Here is a 17277-nt window from a genome sequence, read left to right as displayed (position 1 = left end):
CCTTTGTGACGACCTTTTTCCCAAGAGAAAAAAAAACACTTAATTGTAACAATTACCTTCATATGCAGGAGTTGTCTGCGTTACCACTCCTGGCTGACCGCCAAGAAACAGTCTTTCCCAACCAGACAGTGTACCGCGACATGGGCACAGACCGTGCGACAAGTTCTAGACCGGGTGTTTCCAGATCACTATAGTTCAATTCTTTTATCTTGGCGGCTCGCGCATGCCCGCCTAGACGCGGGAGATTGCTGCGTTGCCAGTTGCACACGACGCACGCGCCAAGAGAAGCAGCGCCATAGTATAGCATAGTTTGCAAGCTTACGTTTAGGGGGGAGCGCGCAGTTCATGAAGTAAAGCCACCACGGCCGCATTAACCCTTTCGGTGCTACAAAGACGTGCTCCCTGCATTCCGCGCTGTGGGCGATTTTGTCACTGCACTGCTCGCCTGTGCAGACACATTGTTTTCCGACTGCTTTGACACTCTTTATCATTCGATTCCACAAAAACTATTTGGCTCAAAAATTAGATTTTTACCTATCTTCTTGACTGATACCTTCCCCCCATAAATGACTTAATTTTGTTTCGATGTTCAACGCAGTTATTATGCAGCATTAAATATAGTAAACCATTACACGAAATTTTGAAGAGTTTGCAGAGGTAAAGTCCACAGAGTATACTTTCCGGATGGTCGATTTTAGTTGCCACAATGTTGAGAATGAAATGTGGACAAGATACCTATATATTTCATTTAATTTAAGTACCACATAAGTGTCGTATGTAATATTGAGAAATATTCCACCTTTCGCGACTGTAACAAAAGTTTTACCTACACTGGGCACGTTTGGCTTTATTTTAAAGCACTTCAATCAATCAAAAGGAAGTAGACAAAATACATTAATCAAAACTGTGAACTTACAAAAACATTAGGATTTCAATGTACCGTCTGTCAGTGAAGTGCTCAGAGCTATGTCAAATATAATTTGGCACACACAAACAGCATTTATTTGCTAAAACACTGATGAGCCAACACAAACGTTGAATATTGTGCTACCACAGCACAAAACTACGAAAGGTGACTTGGCAATGGAGGACACAAAATACAGTCCTCTTATGATGCTTCAAAAGAGAGAAACGCGTCTGTCTAAATAAGTCGCTTAATACAGTTGCAGAAGAGGGATATATTTCAATACCATTGGTAAAACTGCGACTGTGGAACAAAAACAAGAAATAGAACATGAATACCATTGTGTATGTACCATACCTTTCACCGATGGAAGTGCTTTAAAATAAAGCCAAACGCGCCCTGTGTAAATAAAACTTTTATTACAGTCGCGAAAGACGGAATATTTCTCAATATTACATACGACACCTATGTGGTACTTAAATTAAACGAGATATTGTTATACAGTAAATACTATATAAAATTTAGGTATCTTGTCCACATTTCATTCTCAACATTGTGGCAACTAAAATCGACCATACGGAAAGTATACGCTATGGACTTTTACCTCTGCAAACTCTTCAAAATTTCGTGCAATGGTTTACTACATTTAATGCTGCACATCAAAACAAAATTAAGTCATTTATGGGGGGAAGGTATCAGTCAAGAAGACGTGTAAAAATCAAATTCTTTGGCCAAATAGTTTTTGTGAAATCGAATGATAAGTGTGGCAAAGCAGTGGGAACACCATGTGTCTGCACAGGCGAGAAGTGCAGTGATGACAAAATCGCGCACAGCGCGGAATGCTGGGAGCACGTGTCTGCAGCAGCGAAAAAGTTAATGAAGAGTCAAAGCACTAGAAATTTCATTCAAACTAATAAAATTCGTGAAGTAAGGGACTCCAATATTATTTTTAAATAAAGAAAATATTAAGCACCACACAAGGTTTGAACTCATAACCTTTCACTTGGCAGCCCAACACCTTAACCGTTCCGCTACCTCAGCTCGTCGGACAGTGTAATTACATAAGGACTCTAACACCTCACGCAACTACTTATAAACACTGTTGGTATGACTATGAATTACTCACGCTTCGTCGAAGTACAATATGAAATAAACAATTACCGCTGTTCTTTATTGCGAAAAGCGATTAGTGAGAATGATACTAACACCTTTCCTTGCTGTCGCCTAAATTAGGAGGCTTATTGGTTGTTTGGTTTAATTAATTAATAGAATATGAAGCAATTGGTATAAAGAATGCTTTTTCCAAACTTTCTATAAAAGAAAGTCTGCTATCAAGACATTGCTTTTGTTCAATTACTTTATTTATGACTGAACGTTTCTAAAACTGAACACACTCGTCAATGCTCTGCACTGCAGTCGAGATCTGGCAACGTCGTTCTCTGTTCATTGGCTGACTGTGTTTTGTGACGTCAGATGCGCAGAACGAACCTAAACTCGGCCGCCAAGATATATGACGCGCACTTTAGATTGGCAGCACGGGTGGCCCCACTTCCCTGACCACCTAGATCTCAAACCTTTACACCGATGGACTTCTTTCTATTGGGGTATGTCAAGGACACAGCGCTTGAGCACAGACTGGATGTTGTCCGTGCCACCAAACGGGCGCATGTCGAAATTAATTGAATGGCATCAAAACTTTGAGAGATAATGTTTCATATACGACAAACATAGTGTGAATATCTTAATTAGTTCGGATTCTGTAACACATTAAAGTGTGCCGTACATACTAAGAAGCGCTGTACTACCGTTACAGTTTATACTGTCTGACGTCTTCAAGACGTTCTGCACTAATCATGGAATCAGATTCGATACTGTTCTTTCTCGTTGTTTAGTTTCACTTGCATCGTAGTTATTAACAGAAGCGAACGAGTATTCGAAAACAATTCGACAGAGTTCACGGTCATTCGCTTTTACCCGTTTACAATGGAGGTAACGAAAGAGAACACGAGAGGTCAAGCTTAGCATGTCACTCGATAGCAACACCAGTTATAACAACGATGCCAAACTCTGATATTCAGATAGGTTTACTTTGCATGGCGAGCGCGCTGATTTTGATTAAGGAAGCGGAACGGCGTAGGAAAAGGAGAATGTAGGTGTCTAAATTTGTACACATAAGCGTAAAATGTGTGGAGGCACTGCCCTCAACACTGAACTGCAGTTCCAGCTTTTCTTATCATTGCGTACATATTTCAGTTCACGCTTTTCGATCGCTATACATCACAATCGAGGAGGAAATTTGAAAGGGAAACACTAATTACCGACATACCCTGAAAAAGGGCTAACATTTACACTCTGATTATAAGCAACCACAGACATTTATGTTTGCAACTGTTCTGCATTTCAACAGCTGCAGTATATCAAAAACTCTACTGTGACGTATACGAAGCACTTCAACGATTTTACTGAGCTATGTACACCCGCAGATAATGTGAATAAAGTCTGATAAACGAAATGTGAAATATATATACAACCAGTCACACAGATTACTTGAAAAATACGCTGTATACTTTGCTAGAAGGAAAGGAGTGTGAACCCTGCAAAACTATTTTTATCTGCTCAGTTGTTACACTAGAACAGTTGTCACCTGCCAGCATTAACGCAAACAACGCAAAGGATCAGGTCACTTACTTATTTCCAGTTTTAATCGGCGTGATAGGTACGGAAACATTATCGTTTACTTTCCCGGAAATTTGTTGTGGCGTTCCTTTTAATAAAATGAAATGCAAAGCCTGAGTTCCGTTCCCAACTTATGGTATTTATCGCATTTTTCACGTCCCTAGTTAGACCTTTGAGTGCCTCAACAATTTTCTTCCAATCAGATTTATCTTACTTCTGCACTTGCGTTGTGGATCTCTTGGACCCTTAAGCACCAACGATATCGACGAGTGAAACTCGTATCAGCACAATTACATTTTGTTCACCCCACTTCAGCCCTCATGCATCTCGTGCCAACAGAAGAAACAGTTCGCGCGCAAAGCATCATACGAATGCTCTCCGTGCTGTTAGCGCTGAAGCGGGAAGAGTGCAAACTTCCTTAGAAGGTTTGCTGAAAGACCGACAACCAGAGGAACACGAGAGACTGTTATCGTAGTGGGACTAGAGCTTGGACCATATGAGATGGATTCAGTGACACTATGATGCTGTTCACTGAAAGTGCTGTTGTATATAGAGAAGTATCGTCGTTGGATGGTCGTAAAGAACCGCATAAAGACTTGGACAAGATTTCCACTTGGTGCCTGGGCAGCTCAGTCAGCAGAGCAATTGCTCGTGAAGGCAAAGTTCCCAGGTTCAAGTCCCAGCACAGTGTTAGTATACCAGGGAGATTCAATATTCAAAAATATTAACTAAGTCAGCAGTTAAGAATCAGTTTGGCTACCGGTCACTGACTGTATACACTATGTGATCAAAAGTTTCCGGACACTGGGCTGAAAATGACTTACAAGTTCGTGGCGCCCTCCATCGGTAACGTTGGAATTCAATATGGTGTTAGTTAATCCTTAGCCTTGATGACAGCTTCCACTCTCGCAGGCATACGTTCAATAAGGTGCTGGAAGGTTTCCTGAGGAATGGCAGCCCTTTCTTCGCGGAGTTCTGCACTGAGGAGAGGTATTTATCTCGGTCGGTGAGGCCTGGCACGAATCCGGCGTTCCAAAACATCCCAAAGGTGTTCTGTAGGATTCAGGTCAGGACTCTGTGCAGGCCAGTCCATTTCAGGGAGGTTATTGTCGTGTAACCACACCGCCGAAGGCCGTGCATTATGAACAGGTGGTCGATCGTGTTAAAAGATGCAATCGCCACCTCCAATTGCTCTTAAACAGTGGGAAGCAAGAATGTGTTTAAAACATCAATGTAGGCCCTTGTTGTGATAGTGCCACGCAAAACAACAAGGGGTGCAAGCTCCCTCCATGAAATACATGACCACACCGTAACACACATGCTGGCAGCTGATATTCACCAGGCATTCGCCATACCCACACCCTGCCATCGGATCGCCACATTGTGTACCGTGATTCGACACTCCACACAACGTTTTTCACTGTTCAATCGTCCAATGTTTACTCTCCTTACACCAAGCGAGGCGTCGTTTGGCATTTACCGGCGTGATGTGTGGCTTATGAGCAGCAGCTCGACCATGAAATCCGGGTTTTCTCACCTCTCGCCTAGCTGTCATAGCACTTGCTGTGGATCCTGATGCAGTTTGGAATTCCTGTGTGACGGTCTGGATAGATGTCTACCTATTACACATTACGACCCTCTTCAACTGTCGGCGCTCTCTGTCAGTCAACAGACGAGGTCGGCGTGTATGTTTTGTGCTGTACGTTTCCACTTCACTATCACATCGGGAACAGTGGACCTGGGGATGGTTAGGAATGTTGAAATCTCGCATACAGACGTATGGCAAAAGTGACACCCATCACCTGACTACGTTCGATGTCCGTGAGTTCCGCGGAGCACCCCATTCTGCTCTCTCACGATGTCTAATGACTACTGAGGTCGCTGATATGGAGTACCTGGCAGTAGGTGGCAGCACAATGCACCTAGTATGAAAACCGTATGTTTTTGGGGGTGTCCTGATACTTTTGCTCACATAGTGTATTTATGATGAAGGCTATTAATAAACGGTATGCAGTAAGTAATGGCGGATCGCGTTGCGCTTCTTCCCGACACCATGTTAAGTTTTTACACATAATTGACATGCATTAGGTACAATGAAGGAAAAAGAAATGTAAACCTAACTTCGTAACTGGGTTCGAACAACTCTGACCAAAATAATAGGGTTTCATCGATCAGTTTAAATAACCTGGTGGTGGTTAGTGTTTAACGTCCCGTCGACAACGAGGTCATTAGAGACGGAGCGCTAGCTCGGGTTAGGGAAGGATTGGGAAGGAAATCGGCCGTGCCCTTTCAAAGGAACCATCCCGGCATTTGCCTGAAACGATTTAGGGAAATCACGGAAAACCTAAATCAGGATGGCCGGAGACGGGATTGAACCGTCGTCCTCCCGAATGCGAGTCCAGTGTGCTAACCACTGCGCCACCTCGCTCGGTTTAAATAACCTGTATTGAATTAAAGTGCAATATGCAGATGTTGCAGTAACTGTAGAAAGATGAGGAGAACGTAGACCTATGATCAAGCAGTAATTGAAAAAAGCCGACGAACTAATTTACGAATGCCCGATACACTGATATTTTGATCAAGATAATGGACGGAGATGGGCCTAAACGTACAAGCACCCCGGGAACAAAAAATGTACCCCAGTAAAACATGAGTCATCACTGATTTTAGCTTTCCTTTAACCAACTATTTTTCTCTTTGAAAGCACGGAGATACATACCAAGGTTTTATTTTATTTTAAAATATGTATGTCATAATCAAACAAACTACTGCTGAAGTATAAAATCAAACGTAGTTCTGTACTCACCTATGAAAACAAATATCTGGTGGTGGGAGTACCGCAGCAGCATGGAAATGGACACAGTCTGAAAACGAAACAGTGGCGTTAGTTCGACACAGAACATGCAATTTCTATGTTTACAAATACAAATTAGAAAACGTTTCACACAAGCATTGCCGTCGTTTACCAGTCCAACATACTGCAAAGGCTTTTTCCAACAGCTACTTCCTATCGTCTGCTCCCAATTCAGATTCTGGATACAGTTAATGGGCGCGTACTTCCCGCATTTGAAAATATTTGTCCGTCAGATGTAAAAAAATAGTAATATCACTAAAAATTATAGCTCTATGAATGAAAACGAGATTTATAGACTCACTATCGCATCGCATTATTATGCCCACCTTTGCACATGACGTCTATCGCGTAAGACCTGACGTATGTAAAAAGATATACTTCCTGCCAAGCATCCTACTCTACAATAGTTTAACCTCGAGAGAAACACTTGTAGCTCCAGACGAGATTCACGTTAAGCTACGAGAAGCGCTTCTTTTCTCTACATTTGATATTACCCACAATATAACTTGATATATGTTCACCAAATTACATTTCACATAACTACTTGTGGGGAAGTTTACCATTCAGAGTATTTTTTTCCTTTTTTTTAGCATTCATACTGGTCCAACTTTACTTTTATTCGTTTTAAGCATTCAACGGAAGTCTGGCTAATGAGAATAAGTCACTTTAGTTTGCTCAACATATACTGTACGAAGACGGCGCAAGAAAATTTTTAGCTGTATCAGTCTCAGAAATTTTTTATAACTCAGGAAAAACATTTTCAATTCAAATTCTTGAAGGGGAGCCAATTCCGACCTTCACTGGAATTCAACTTGTAGAAAACAAACATAAAATTTGTATTTCATATAATGGAAAAGAGTACCAGAAAAGGTTTCGTGATGAGCTAAAGGATGGACAAAAAAGGCAACTATCGTGGCCTTAAAATAACAACAAGAAAAAGTAAAGTGCCAGGCTACAAATCCAAAGGTCCATCATGAATAACTCAGTTTGTTGCAGGATTTTCTCTATAGCTTTCTCCCTCTGGTAACGAACTGTATATATGAAAAACATGAAACTACAGAATCGTCAATAATTTGACTGAGCCAATTCAGACACAGTTTTCACCATATCTACACTTGCGTCATGAGGGACGATGATGATTTATAGCCCTCCTTACCCCTTCCCATGGAGGGCAATTGCCTTACGCATAAATGGCCGGCTGTTATCCAGTTGTTTGGAGACAGATAAGCGTGTTTATTTAGAAACCTTATCACCATAATTTATTAACCAATATACAGTCCAATATGGTTACCACAATCAAACACGCTGTTTCCAGAATGAAATTTTCACTCTGCAGCGGAGCGTGCAGTAATATGAAACTTCCTGGCAGATTAGAACTGTGTACCACGACGAAGGCTCGAACTCGGGACCTTTGCCTTTCGCAGGCAAGTGCTCTACCATCTGAGCTACCCAAGCACGACTCACGCCCCGTCCTCGCATCTTTAATTTCGCCAGTACTTCGTCTCCTACCTTCCAAGCTTCACAGAATGTCTCCTGCGAAACTTGCAGAACTAGCACTCCTGGAAGAAAGGATATTGCGGAGAAATATCCATATAAGTATATAGTTCTGGCAATACCGGCCATGATCTCCTTCTGTGCGGATGTAACACATTCCCTCAATTCTTACGGGACTTGGGAAGAATGTCTTCCACGAGTAATGAGTGTGTTGGGGTGGGACACTACGAATGTAGTGTGTGGACATAGGTGAGAATGTGGGTCTCGCGGGAGGCGTGCCCTCGGTAGCTCAGATGGAGAGAGTCTCTGCCATGTAAGCAGGAGATCCCGGGTTCGAGTCACGGTCGGAGCACACATTTTCACCTGTTCCAGTTGATATATATCAACGCCTATCAGCAGCTGGAAGTGTTAATATAATTTTAATTTCATTCTAGGCGGCTGCAGTTCATGTGTGTGTGTCTGTTCTTTCGAACATGTCCGAAAGAACAGACATATCCATTTGAGTATATGTCTCCGCAGTATCCTTTCTTCCACGAGTACTAGTTCTGCAAGGTTCGCAGAAGAGCTTCTGTGAAGTTTGGAAGGTAGGAGACGAGGTACTGGCGGAATTAAAGCTGTGAGGACGGACGTGAGTTGTGCTAGGGTAGTTCAGTTGGGAGAGCACTTGCCCGCGGAAGGCAAAGGTCCCGAGTTCGAGTCTCGGTTCCTTCTAACGACATATGAACAGCTTCCGCTCCAACATAAAAACTCACTGCGGAGGTGCAAAAGAACTAACAGCTACCCTTTCTAGTTGAGTTGGTTACCAGGAATGGTGGAAAACCTGAGCGACAGCATCTACTGACAACCGCACACACAGACCGATACTTGCACAAACTTTCAAATCATCACTCGAGCAAAAAAATAGGAATGATTAATGCGCCTGTAACTCGTGCAAGACGAATATGTGAGCCGCTATATCTCTGGTATGATATGCAACACCTGGAATGCGTTCTGAGGAGCAAGGGGTACTCAATCCGGTGCATAAGAAGTGTCACGAAATCTAACACTCGGCAAAGTGACTTGTCGGGTACAGTATAACGACAACAACCCCAGGGTGATGGGCAGAATCGTCTGTATGCTTCGCAAATACGGCGTAAAGACTATTTAGAAACCGATTAAGAAGATCAATGGAGGTGTCACACTAGCAAAGGACAAAAGGGACCCACTCGCAACGTCGAGAATATACCGTACACCATGTATACGTGGAAAAGTCTATTTTGAAATGACTGGACGATCCATCGGCACCAAGTTTACTGAACAAACGATACTGCATGTTGGGACAGCTGGAGAAATCGGGCGTGGTGGAGCACTCGCTGTGTAAGAACAACCACATGAACTTCGCCAACAAGCAGGCTCTCGCTGTCGAGAAGAGCTACCAAGCCCGCTTGTTCAGGGAAGCCATAAAATTTCACAAACATGAACATAGTTTCAACAACAAAAAAGAAAGCCTCGAAGTAAATGGATCCTATATTCCCGTGTTGCAACAAACGACCGTTGCAGTTTAATATCAGAACAGTACCATTAATTATTTTTATGGGATACTGATTTTATTACCGTCCAGAAAAACATCTTTAAACTGTAGAGGAGAGCAAGACACTTTTTAGCTGATCGCTCCTAGGATTTCGTTCCTCGTATGTTTTTACTCGATGTTCAGATTGATCGTCCTCTGTCTTCACCTTCCTTCTGGCGCAGGCTTCCTAGCGAATGACACGCTTCCAGCCATTGGCCTGCCTTAAAATTACACGTCTATTTCGTTGTCTGTTAGGTCAGGAAGACAAGCATTTATATAAAAATTTTATCACTACAGCATCATCAACGGAAAGAAGTCATTAAAAAAACAACGTGAAAAAGACATTTTGTAATTCATTTGGTAGTTAGTTGTGAAACACTTAATATTATTTTTAATTTCCTACGTTGAAGAACGATATCCTATGTAGTTATGGTTGTGATGGTCCGCATATAACATTGCTGTGGGAGACAGACATTTAAAAATTAACGTTGTCAAATATTTATGTCGACGCAGCCAGGTGTATAAAGAGAATCATGCATCTTCAGTGAAAGTAGTAACTTATTTCAGCATATGTTTAGTAAGAATTGATATGGAGGACTAATGACCGTTCTTTTACACGGAAACACAAAGTCAGAAGGTCAAATGATTTTTCATTCATTTATTTAATAATTTCAATCCAAAAGTTATTTCACATATACAACATTTTCTACGCTACAGCAGGTAGCATGGGGAGAAATACAGCGTTAATTACGTCAGGTGAAAGCCCTCAGACGTCGGTTGGACAGGTACATTATAATCTCCAGCCTGCCACCAGCAATGGAGGCTTGACCTTGACAATGCCAGCCACTCGGCACTGCGAAACGTTAGGAAAATTGTTGAACAAAAGTTGGCCGAAGCTCCCGACACGGAAGCCAACAGGCAATACGTCAAGAAGTGAACACGAAAACCTCAACAACTTTGTACATCTGATATATTAATGCAGAGGAAGAAAGTTATTTCAAAGTTGACAAACGAAATTTATAAGACGTTTGTGTGGGTGAGGTATCAAGTTAACAACCGAGAGCCATTAGAGGCGAAAACTCTGCTAGCTTGTCATGCGAATTTCAAGAAAGTAGCTGTGGGGAAATCAATACAAGTGACAGGCAACTAAATAATCTTTCAATTCAGTAAGAAAGAAAAAGGCACTACAGCTACCCAAGACTCCATATTAAATTTGGCACAAAAATCAACAATGACTTCATAAGCATAAAGAATATGCTGATGGGAAAAAAAATCGCAACATCAGAAAATAATGTAGAGTAATAAAATTTATGGAGTACATTTGCCTAGGTAACATATTTAAGTGATTAACACTGCCGGGTCAGAGGTTAATGTAAGCGCGAGATAAGCCGTTGTAAATGTGAAATCCTGGTGCATTAATAACCGGTGTAACCGCCAGAGTGCTGAACGCATGCATACAAACGTTACAAACGTGCATGCATTGTGCTGTACAGGCACCGGATGTGAGTTCGTGGGTTGGAGTTCCATGCCTGTTGCACTTTGTCAGTATAGGGGCAGTTAAAGCTCTTTGTGGCTGAAGCTGGGGTTGTCGTCCGACGTTATCTCATCTGTGCTCGACTGGAGGCATATCTGGTCATTGGTAGGCCAAGACAACACGTGGAGACATTGCTGAGCATGATGGGTTACAACAGCGGTTTATGAACAAGCGTTATCCTGTTGGAAAGCACCCCCTGGAATGCTATTCATGAGTGGCAGCCGACCGCTGTGGCCGAGCGGTTCTAGGCGCTTCAGTCCGGAACCGCGCGACTGCTACGGTCGCAGGTTCGAATCCTGCCTCGGGCATGGATATGTGTGATGTCCTTAGGTTAGTTAGGTTTAAGTAGTTCTAAGTTCTAGGGGACTGATGACCTCAGCAGTTAAGTACCATAGTGCTCAGAGCCATTTCAGCCATGAGTGGCAGCACAACAGGTCGAATAACCAGACTGACGTACGAATTTGCAACCAGGCTGCGTGGGATAACCACGAGAGTGCTCCTGCTGTCATAAGAAATCACGCCCCAGACCATAACTCTAGGTGTGGGTCCACGGGTCCAGCACACAAACAGGTTGGTTGCGGAATTGCGGGCCCTCGACCTGATTCTAACACATGGCCATCACTGGCATTGAGGCAGAACCAGCTTTCATAAGAAAATACAAAAGACCTCCGCCCTGCCCTCCAATGAGCCTTCGTTTGACACCACTTACTTGGGGTCAGTGGAATGCACGCTACAAGGCGTCTGGGTCGGAACTGTTCTTGAAGTAACCGTTTTGTAACAGTTCGTTGTCTCATTATGGTGTCAGCTGCTGCTGCAGATGCAATATGATGTGCCGGAGCCATACACCGAACAGAAGTCTCCCACGTGGGCGTCAGGAGCCCGCCGGGTGTAGGGAGACGGAGGGGGGGGGGGGGCAGAGGTATCTGCCCCGGGTGGCAATTTCGGGGAGTGCCAAATTCATAATCTTGAAGGAAAAAACCTTGTTTAACAAAGCGCCTAGCATCCAGCATTGATCTATCGACTACTCATATTTTCAAATGCATCTCTGTCGGTTGTTGCACACGTGAACACGTTCTAAGTTGATTTCTGAGTGAATCATAAGATGATATCTGAATGCGTGCATAGTGTACGTGATGTCTCTGCCATGGAAATCCACGTTGCATCTAGAAATAAACAAATTTCCCACATCCGAATCAACTCGAAGAAGTGAATGCCAATTGGTGTTGGTTTATGTGGTTGATCGAGTGTGCGAATGATGGGCGTTGTAATAATCATTAGCGAAATCCATAGATTCAGACTACCAGAGTGGAAATAAACGACTAGCAGGAATAACATGTAAGAAACATTACATTATCTTCTCGGTGTATCCAAGAAAATAAAATTTTGACGGAAAATTTTTGCCAGATCGCTACACTAGTTGTACTGTCCCTTGTTAATAGCAACTAAAGTTCTATTCTCGGAATAACGCGGAAAAAGCGTTGTACGAAAACTTAGCATAGCTTGTCTCTTGTCTTTACAGGTTTTATGTTTCATATATTTAATTTTATATCACACAAAAAGGAGAGTTATTGGCTAATAGGCAATAAAGGGTGGAAATTTCCTGAAGAGTTCTTATTCTCCCGGTCACAAATCATTCCACCCATTATTTACTGAGAGTTTTTTTAAAAGTGGGTACGGTGTTTTTGAAAAATCTTTTTTTTTTAATTTTGAATTCCTGTCTCAACCGCCAGAGGGGTACGGGGGGCGCCACTATCAAGTTCTTGTCCCGTTTCGGAAATATCGTAGATCCGGAGCTGGGAGCGTGGTCGTCTTCGGACTGTACATTCTCGCGACCACAGCTGCCACGAACAGTGGCTACATTCTTGGCAAGTCTTCTGTAATATCGTAGAAGGAACATCCAGCTTCTCGTAGGTCTCGTTCAAACTCAGCGGAGTGCTGATAATCGTGTCTTTGTCGCTTTAGAGGCATTCTTGACTAACGTCAACTCACCATGCCCAATATAAAACATAACTAACGTTCACGACCGTCACAGCATGTATTTAAAGCAAACCCGATTTGCATCCCCATGGTGGCACTACTAGCGCCACTCTTGTGCGACTGGTGTTTAATCTGAACAGACATCTCTCAGATGCACAAACACGATTACCGACTTTCGTTTATGTAGCGCAGCTCCTTCTTGGTGTTGTGACTTTTTTCTGTCATTGTATAAATATATGACAAATTATTATTCGAAAAACCTGATTAGATATGCTTTGAAATCATATCGAAGGCCAAACCATTCTTCCGATACAGGCAGAGTGGCGAGATCCCAAGAACCACTGAGTAAGCTTGACAATTTTGGTTGTCTGTTGACTAACTCTATCGCCCCCAATTTTTTCCTTAATCCTTATTTTTATAAAATTTTATTTCGATATTTTACTCGCTAACCTAGTGTCCTCAAATATTCACAACCGTGGGGGCGACACTTGAAAAATTTAAAGCACCTTCGGGAACCATCGTCAGACCCTCCTACGCAAAATGAAATAAAAGCTCCAGGCGTAGCGTAGAAATTCTCCGTTATTGCAAAAGATTAAGACCTCACTGTTTCTAGAGCGAAAACAAACGCAATGGCATTCCATGGCGAGGAACCAGTTCGATCAAAATTCGTACCCGCATTTTACTAACTTCAGTTTGTGAGGTCTCCTATTTCCAAAATCTGAGACGTAAAAACAGAAATTTTGGAGGTATCAAGTACGTGGCGTATCATCAGAAATTTAAAAAAAGTAAGCACTGAAACAATTATGAAATTCTGCAAAACAGTAATCAAGCAGGCACTGCAACACGCCAGTGAGACCAAGACGATAAAGAAAAAGAAGAAACAAGATACACATTCGAGATGGGATTCGTAAGGAGAGTTCTAGGTATAATACGACACGGCTGCCACAAATTAAGATATCAGAAGACAACTCCATACAACTGCATTTAATGACATAATAATGAATTATAGAGAAAATGTTTGCTACATTGAGATGGATGAAAAATTACAGATTTGCATAGAACTTAATGATCTAGAAACCTTAGAGAAACTAAGTGGGAAGACAGAGATTTCACTTGGTGGAACACGTCTAAGACCTATTCCATGACGTCATCATGATAAGTCTATTCAGAAGTGCGCGGAAAATCACAAGTAAACGTACCTTCGTGGGACAGCCACGAAAACTACGTGAATGTCCTCTCATTTGCTCCTTCGCCCTTCCCCATTCTGATATGATTATACGACAAACTACATCCTTTGCCTACTACTCCTACACTTCCAGTATCAGTTATTGTGTCGAATTCAGTTAATCGCTGTATTCACTCCCCGTTTCTTGCATTGTCTTTTCATACGTATGACTTCAGAAACATGATTTTTAGTCCGAAATTCATATTCAACACTAGCATTTCGATTCTTGTGTTACAGAACAGAATATGAAAATCTAGCTAATGTTTAATCCCAAACGCTAGAAAATTTTAAATTAACTAAGGTCCCGCCGTTGGCACAGAAGTGACTTCCTGGTAACCGCAAGCTACCTATTTCTACTGAAAGTACAAACTATCGTAACCAGTCACATTTATCACATTACACTTTCCCCTGCGCGTTTCGTAGGAGTATACCTTTATCATCAGGTGAAGTGGGATTGCTGTATGTACAAGTGTTAAGTAACTTGTGGCGTTCTTTGGCAGCAGAAGAAACTATTTTAGTAAAAAGGGCATATCGTCGCTAGGCAATGAAAACCTCGTAACTCCATCTGACAATGAAATCCACGTAACTGGATTACCAAATGTAGAAAATTATGCCACATAGGCTGTTGCAACCTTCCATCTTCGAGTTGAACGGTGTTACCATCTAGCGGCAATAATGAAAACCTCACATCTCCAGCGATATGTAGTTTGTGCTGTAAACCTCGTATCTCCGATAATCGCCATTCTTAGTGTGCAGGGCGAACACATACTCCGAGATTTAAACGTTTTTTGACGTGATAGTAACGTTTTTGACTGACAGACCCAACACTGCTTTATTGCTACAGGTACGTGTTAGTATTTCTAGGTATTTATGTATTGTATTTTAATATACAGAATTAATAATGACCTCGTTAAATACAATGTTGACCTACGAGTTTTTCATCGCGCGTAAAGCAGGATGCGCTCGGTACATAGGAGGTTCTAATTTTAGAACTGAACAGAATCCTATACATTCTACAGTAACTACTTTGTTTTCAGCTATGGGTAAAAAGAGTAAATTCACTCTTCACCTTGTGAAACAAGCCGACGGATCATATCGTATAAAATCACCGGAAGAAGATTCTAGTCAGGTTCGTCCTTGTCCTACACCAAAAGAAAGGGTAGACCTACAAAATGAAGGTAAACCGTAGTTTATATTGTTGTAACTGGAAGTAAGATCCTTGTTTGGAAGTTGGGGTGATTAAGTTATTTAAATGTTATTGATGACGTTATGGTTTACACTACAGATAATGCGGAAAAAGAAGCCAATACAGAGGCGAATTCCACTTCTGAGTTTGAAAGTCTTTTCGAACACAGCAGCGAGGATGATATCTCCAGTGGCAGTAGTGATGCGTACGATCCAGATAAAAACGAAAATGACCATAGCAGTAACAAGAGCAAGGAAGACGACGATGACGAAGTTGATGTGGGAGTGAAGAGTACTAAGCAGCGCCGTAAAAGGAAAAGCAATCAATCACTTCAAAGTTTGCAGAAAGAAAAACGTATGAGGGGACAGGATTATTTAGGAATGCAAGAAGATGAGTTTGGCAAAAAGAGACCAACAATGAGCAGGAGCAGGAGGGAAATGAAACCACGATGTACTTGTAAACATTCTTCCTTAAATCGGAACAGGAATTGCAAGGATATTACAGAAGAGCAGACAGCGAATATTTAATCATTTCTGGCAGGATATGTCTTGGGGTGAAAGAAAAATTTTTGTTAGAAGCCATGTCTACTACGTTCCAGTTAAAAGACGCAGAAATAATTCAGAATCTAATAAATCTCACCGTTCTAATACACTATATTACAATTTTGTAGTAGAAGGACAGAGAAAAACTGTCTGCAAGACTATGTTTCTGAATACTTTGTGCTTAGGCGAATGGAGTGTCAGAACATGGGCATCTAGTGCATCAGGAAGAACGCTTGCAGAAGGGCCTCAAATGCAGGAGAGACCAACGAAAGTTTCAGGTGGACGACAATCAGCATCAGAATTTTTTGCAGAGTTGCCGAAACTGGAATCGCATTACTGCCGTCGTTCTTCCACAAAACTCTACTTGGAACCTAACTGGCAGAGTAAATCAGAACTACATAGGGAATATATACAATTTTGCAAGGAAAGAGGGCAAATCCCAGCTGCTTACAAACAGTTCTGCGAGGTATTCGATGAAAATAATCTTAACTTATTTTCGCCTAAAAAGGACCAGTGCGATCTTTGTTGTTCTCACCAGACAGGCAATCTCTCAGACAATGAATACTCTTTGCATAAGGCCCGAAAAACTGAGGCAATGAAGCGAAAAACAGTGATAAATTAGGATCAGCTAGAGTGTTTACAATGGACCTTCAAGCACTTCTCCTTTCTCCCAGACTAAAAGCATCTGCACTGTACTATAAAAGCAAACTGAAGGTCCACAACTTTACCATCTATGATTTAAAAAGTAACGATGGTTATTGTTACCTTTGGCACGAGAGTGAAGGTGGACTAACAGCTTCGGAATTTGCCAGTATACTCGTGCATTTTATAGAAACGTACGTCCAAAATGATTCAGAAGCTATTTTCTATAGCGACGGATGCACGTACCAGAATCGAAACTCAGTCATGAGTAATGCACTGGCTTATCTCGCCAATCAGAAAGGCATTACAATAGTGCAAAAATTTCTGGAGAAAGGTCACATTCAAATGGAGTGTGATTCTGTGCACTCCACCATAGAAAGGAAGTTAAAAAACAGACACATTTATACTCCTGCTGGCTATGTAGAAGTTTGTGCTACCGCAAGACAAAGTCCTAGACCTTATGTTGTCAATTATTTGGACCACACATTTTTCAAGTCCTATGATAAACTCTCGTTGTATTCATCTATTCGGCCAGGATCCAAAATTGGAGATCCAACAGTGACTGATATCCGGTGTCTCAAGTATGATCCCTCCGGAAAAATGGAATATAAATTGAAATTCAGCGATACATGGGAACCACTTCCAAGAAGGATGTCAAACATACCCAGCTCACTTACAGTGCCCCCTCTCTACA

General features: G+C 41.9%; 1 protein-coding gene across 4 annotated transcripts in view; it reads right to left on the bottom strand.

Moving 5' to 3' along the window:
* LOC126263212 (membralin) overlaps nucleotides 1-17277 on the bottom strand; it is a 540938-nt gene that overhangs the window by 318318 nt on the left and 205343 nt on the right. For all 4 annotated transcript variants that reach the window (XM_049960282.1, XM_049960283.1, XM_049960280.1 and 1 more), the window contains one exon: nucleotides 6387-6444. In XM_049960282.1, the coding sequence (XP_049816239.1) occupies nucleotides 6387-6444 (58 nt within the window). The remainder of the gene's footprint in view (nucleotides 1-6386; nucleotides 6445-17277) is intronic.

The sequence above is a fragment of the Schistocerca nitens genome, chromosome 6 (assembly GCF_023898315.1).
Source record: "Schistocerca nitens isolate TAMUIC-IGC-003100 chromosome 6, iqSchNite1.1, whole genome shotgun sequence".
Classification (NCBI taxonomy): domain Eukaryota; kingdom Metazoa; phylum Arthropoda; class Insecta; order Orthoptera; family Acrididae; genus Schistocerca; species Schistocerca nitens.
Note: the sequence above shows the minus strand (reverse complement) of the source record. Positions and strands in the feature narration are given on the sequence as shown.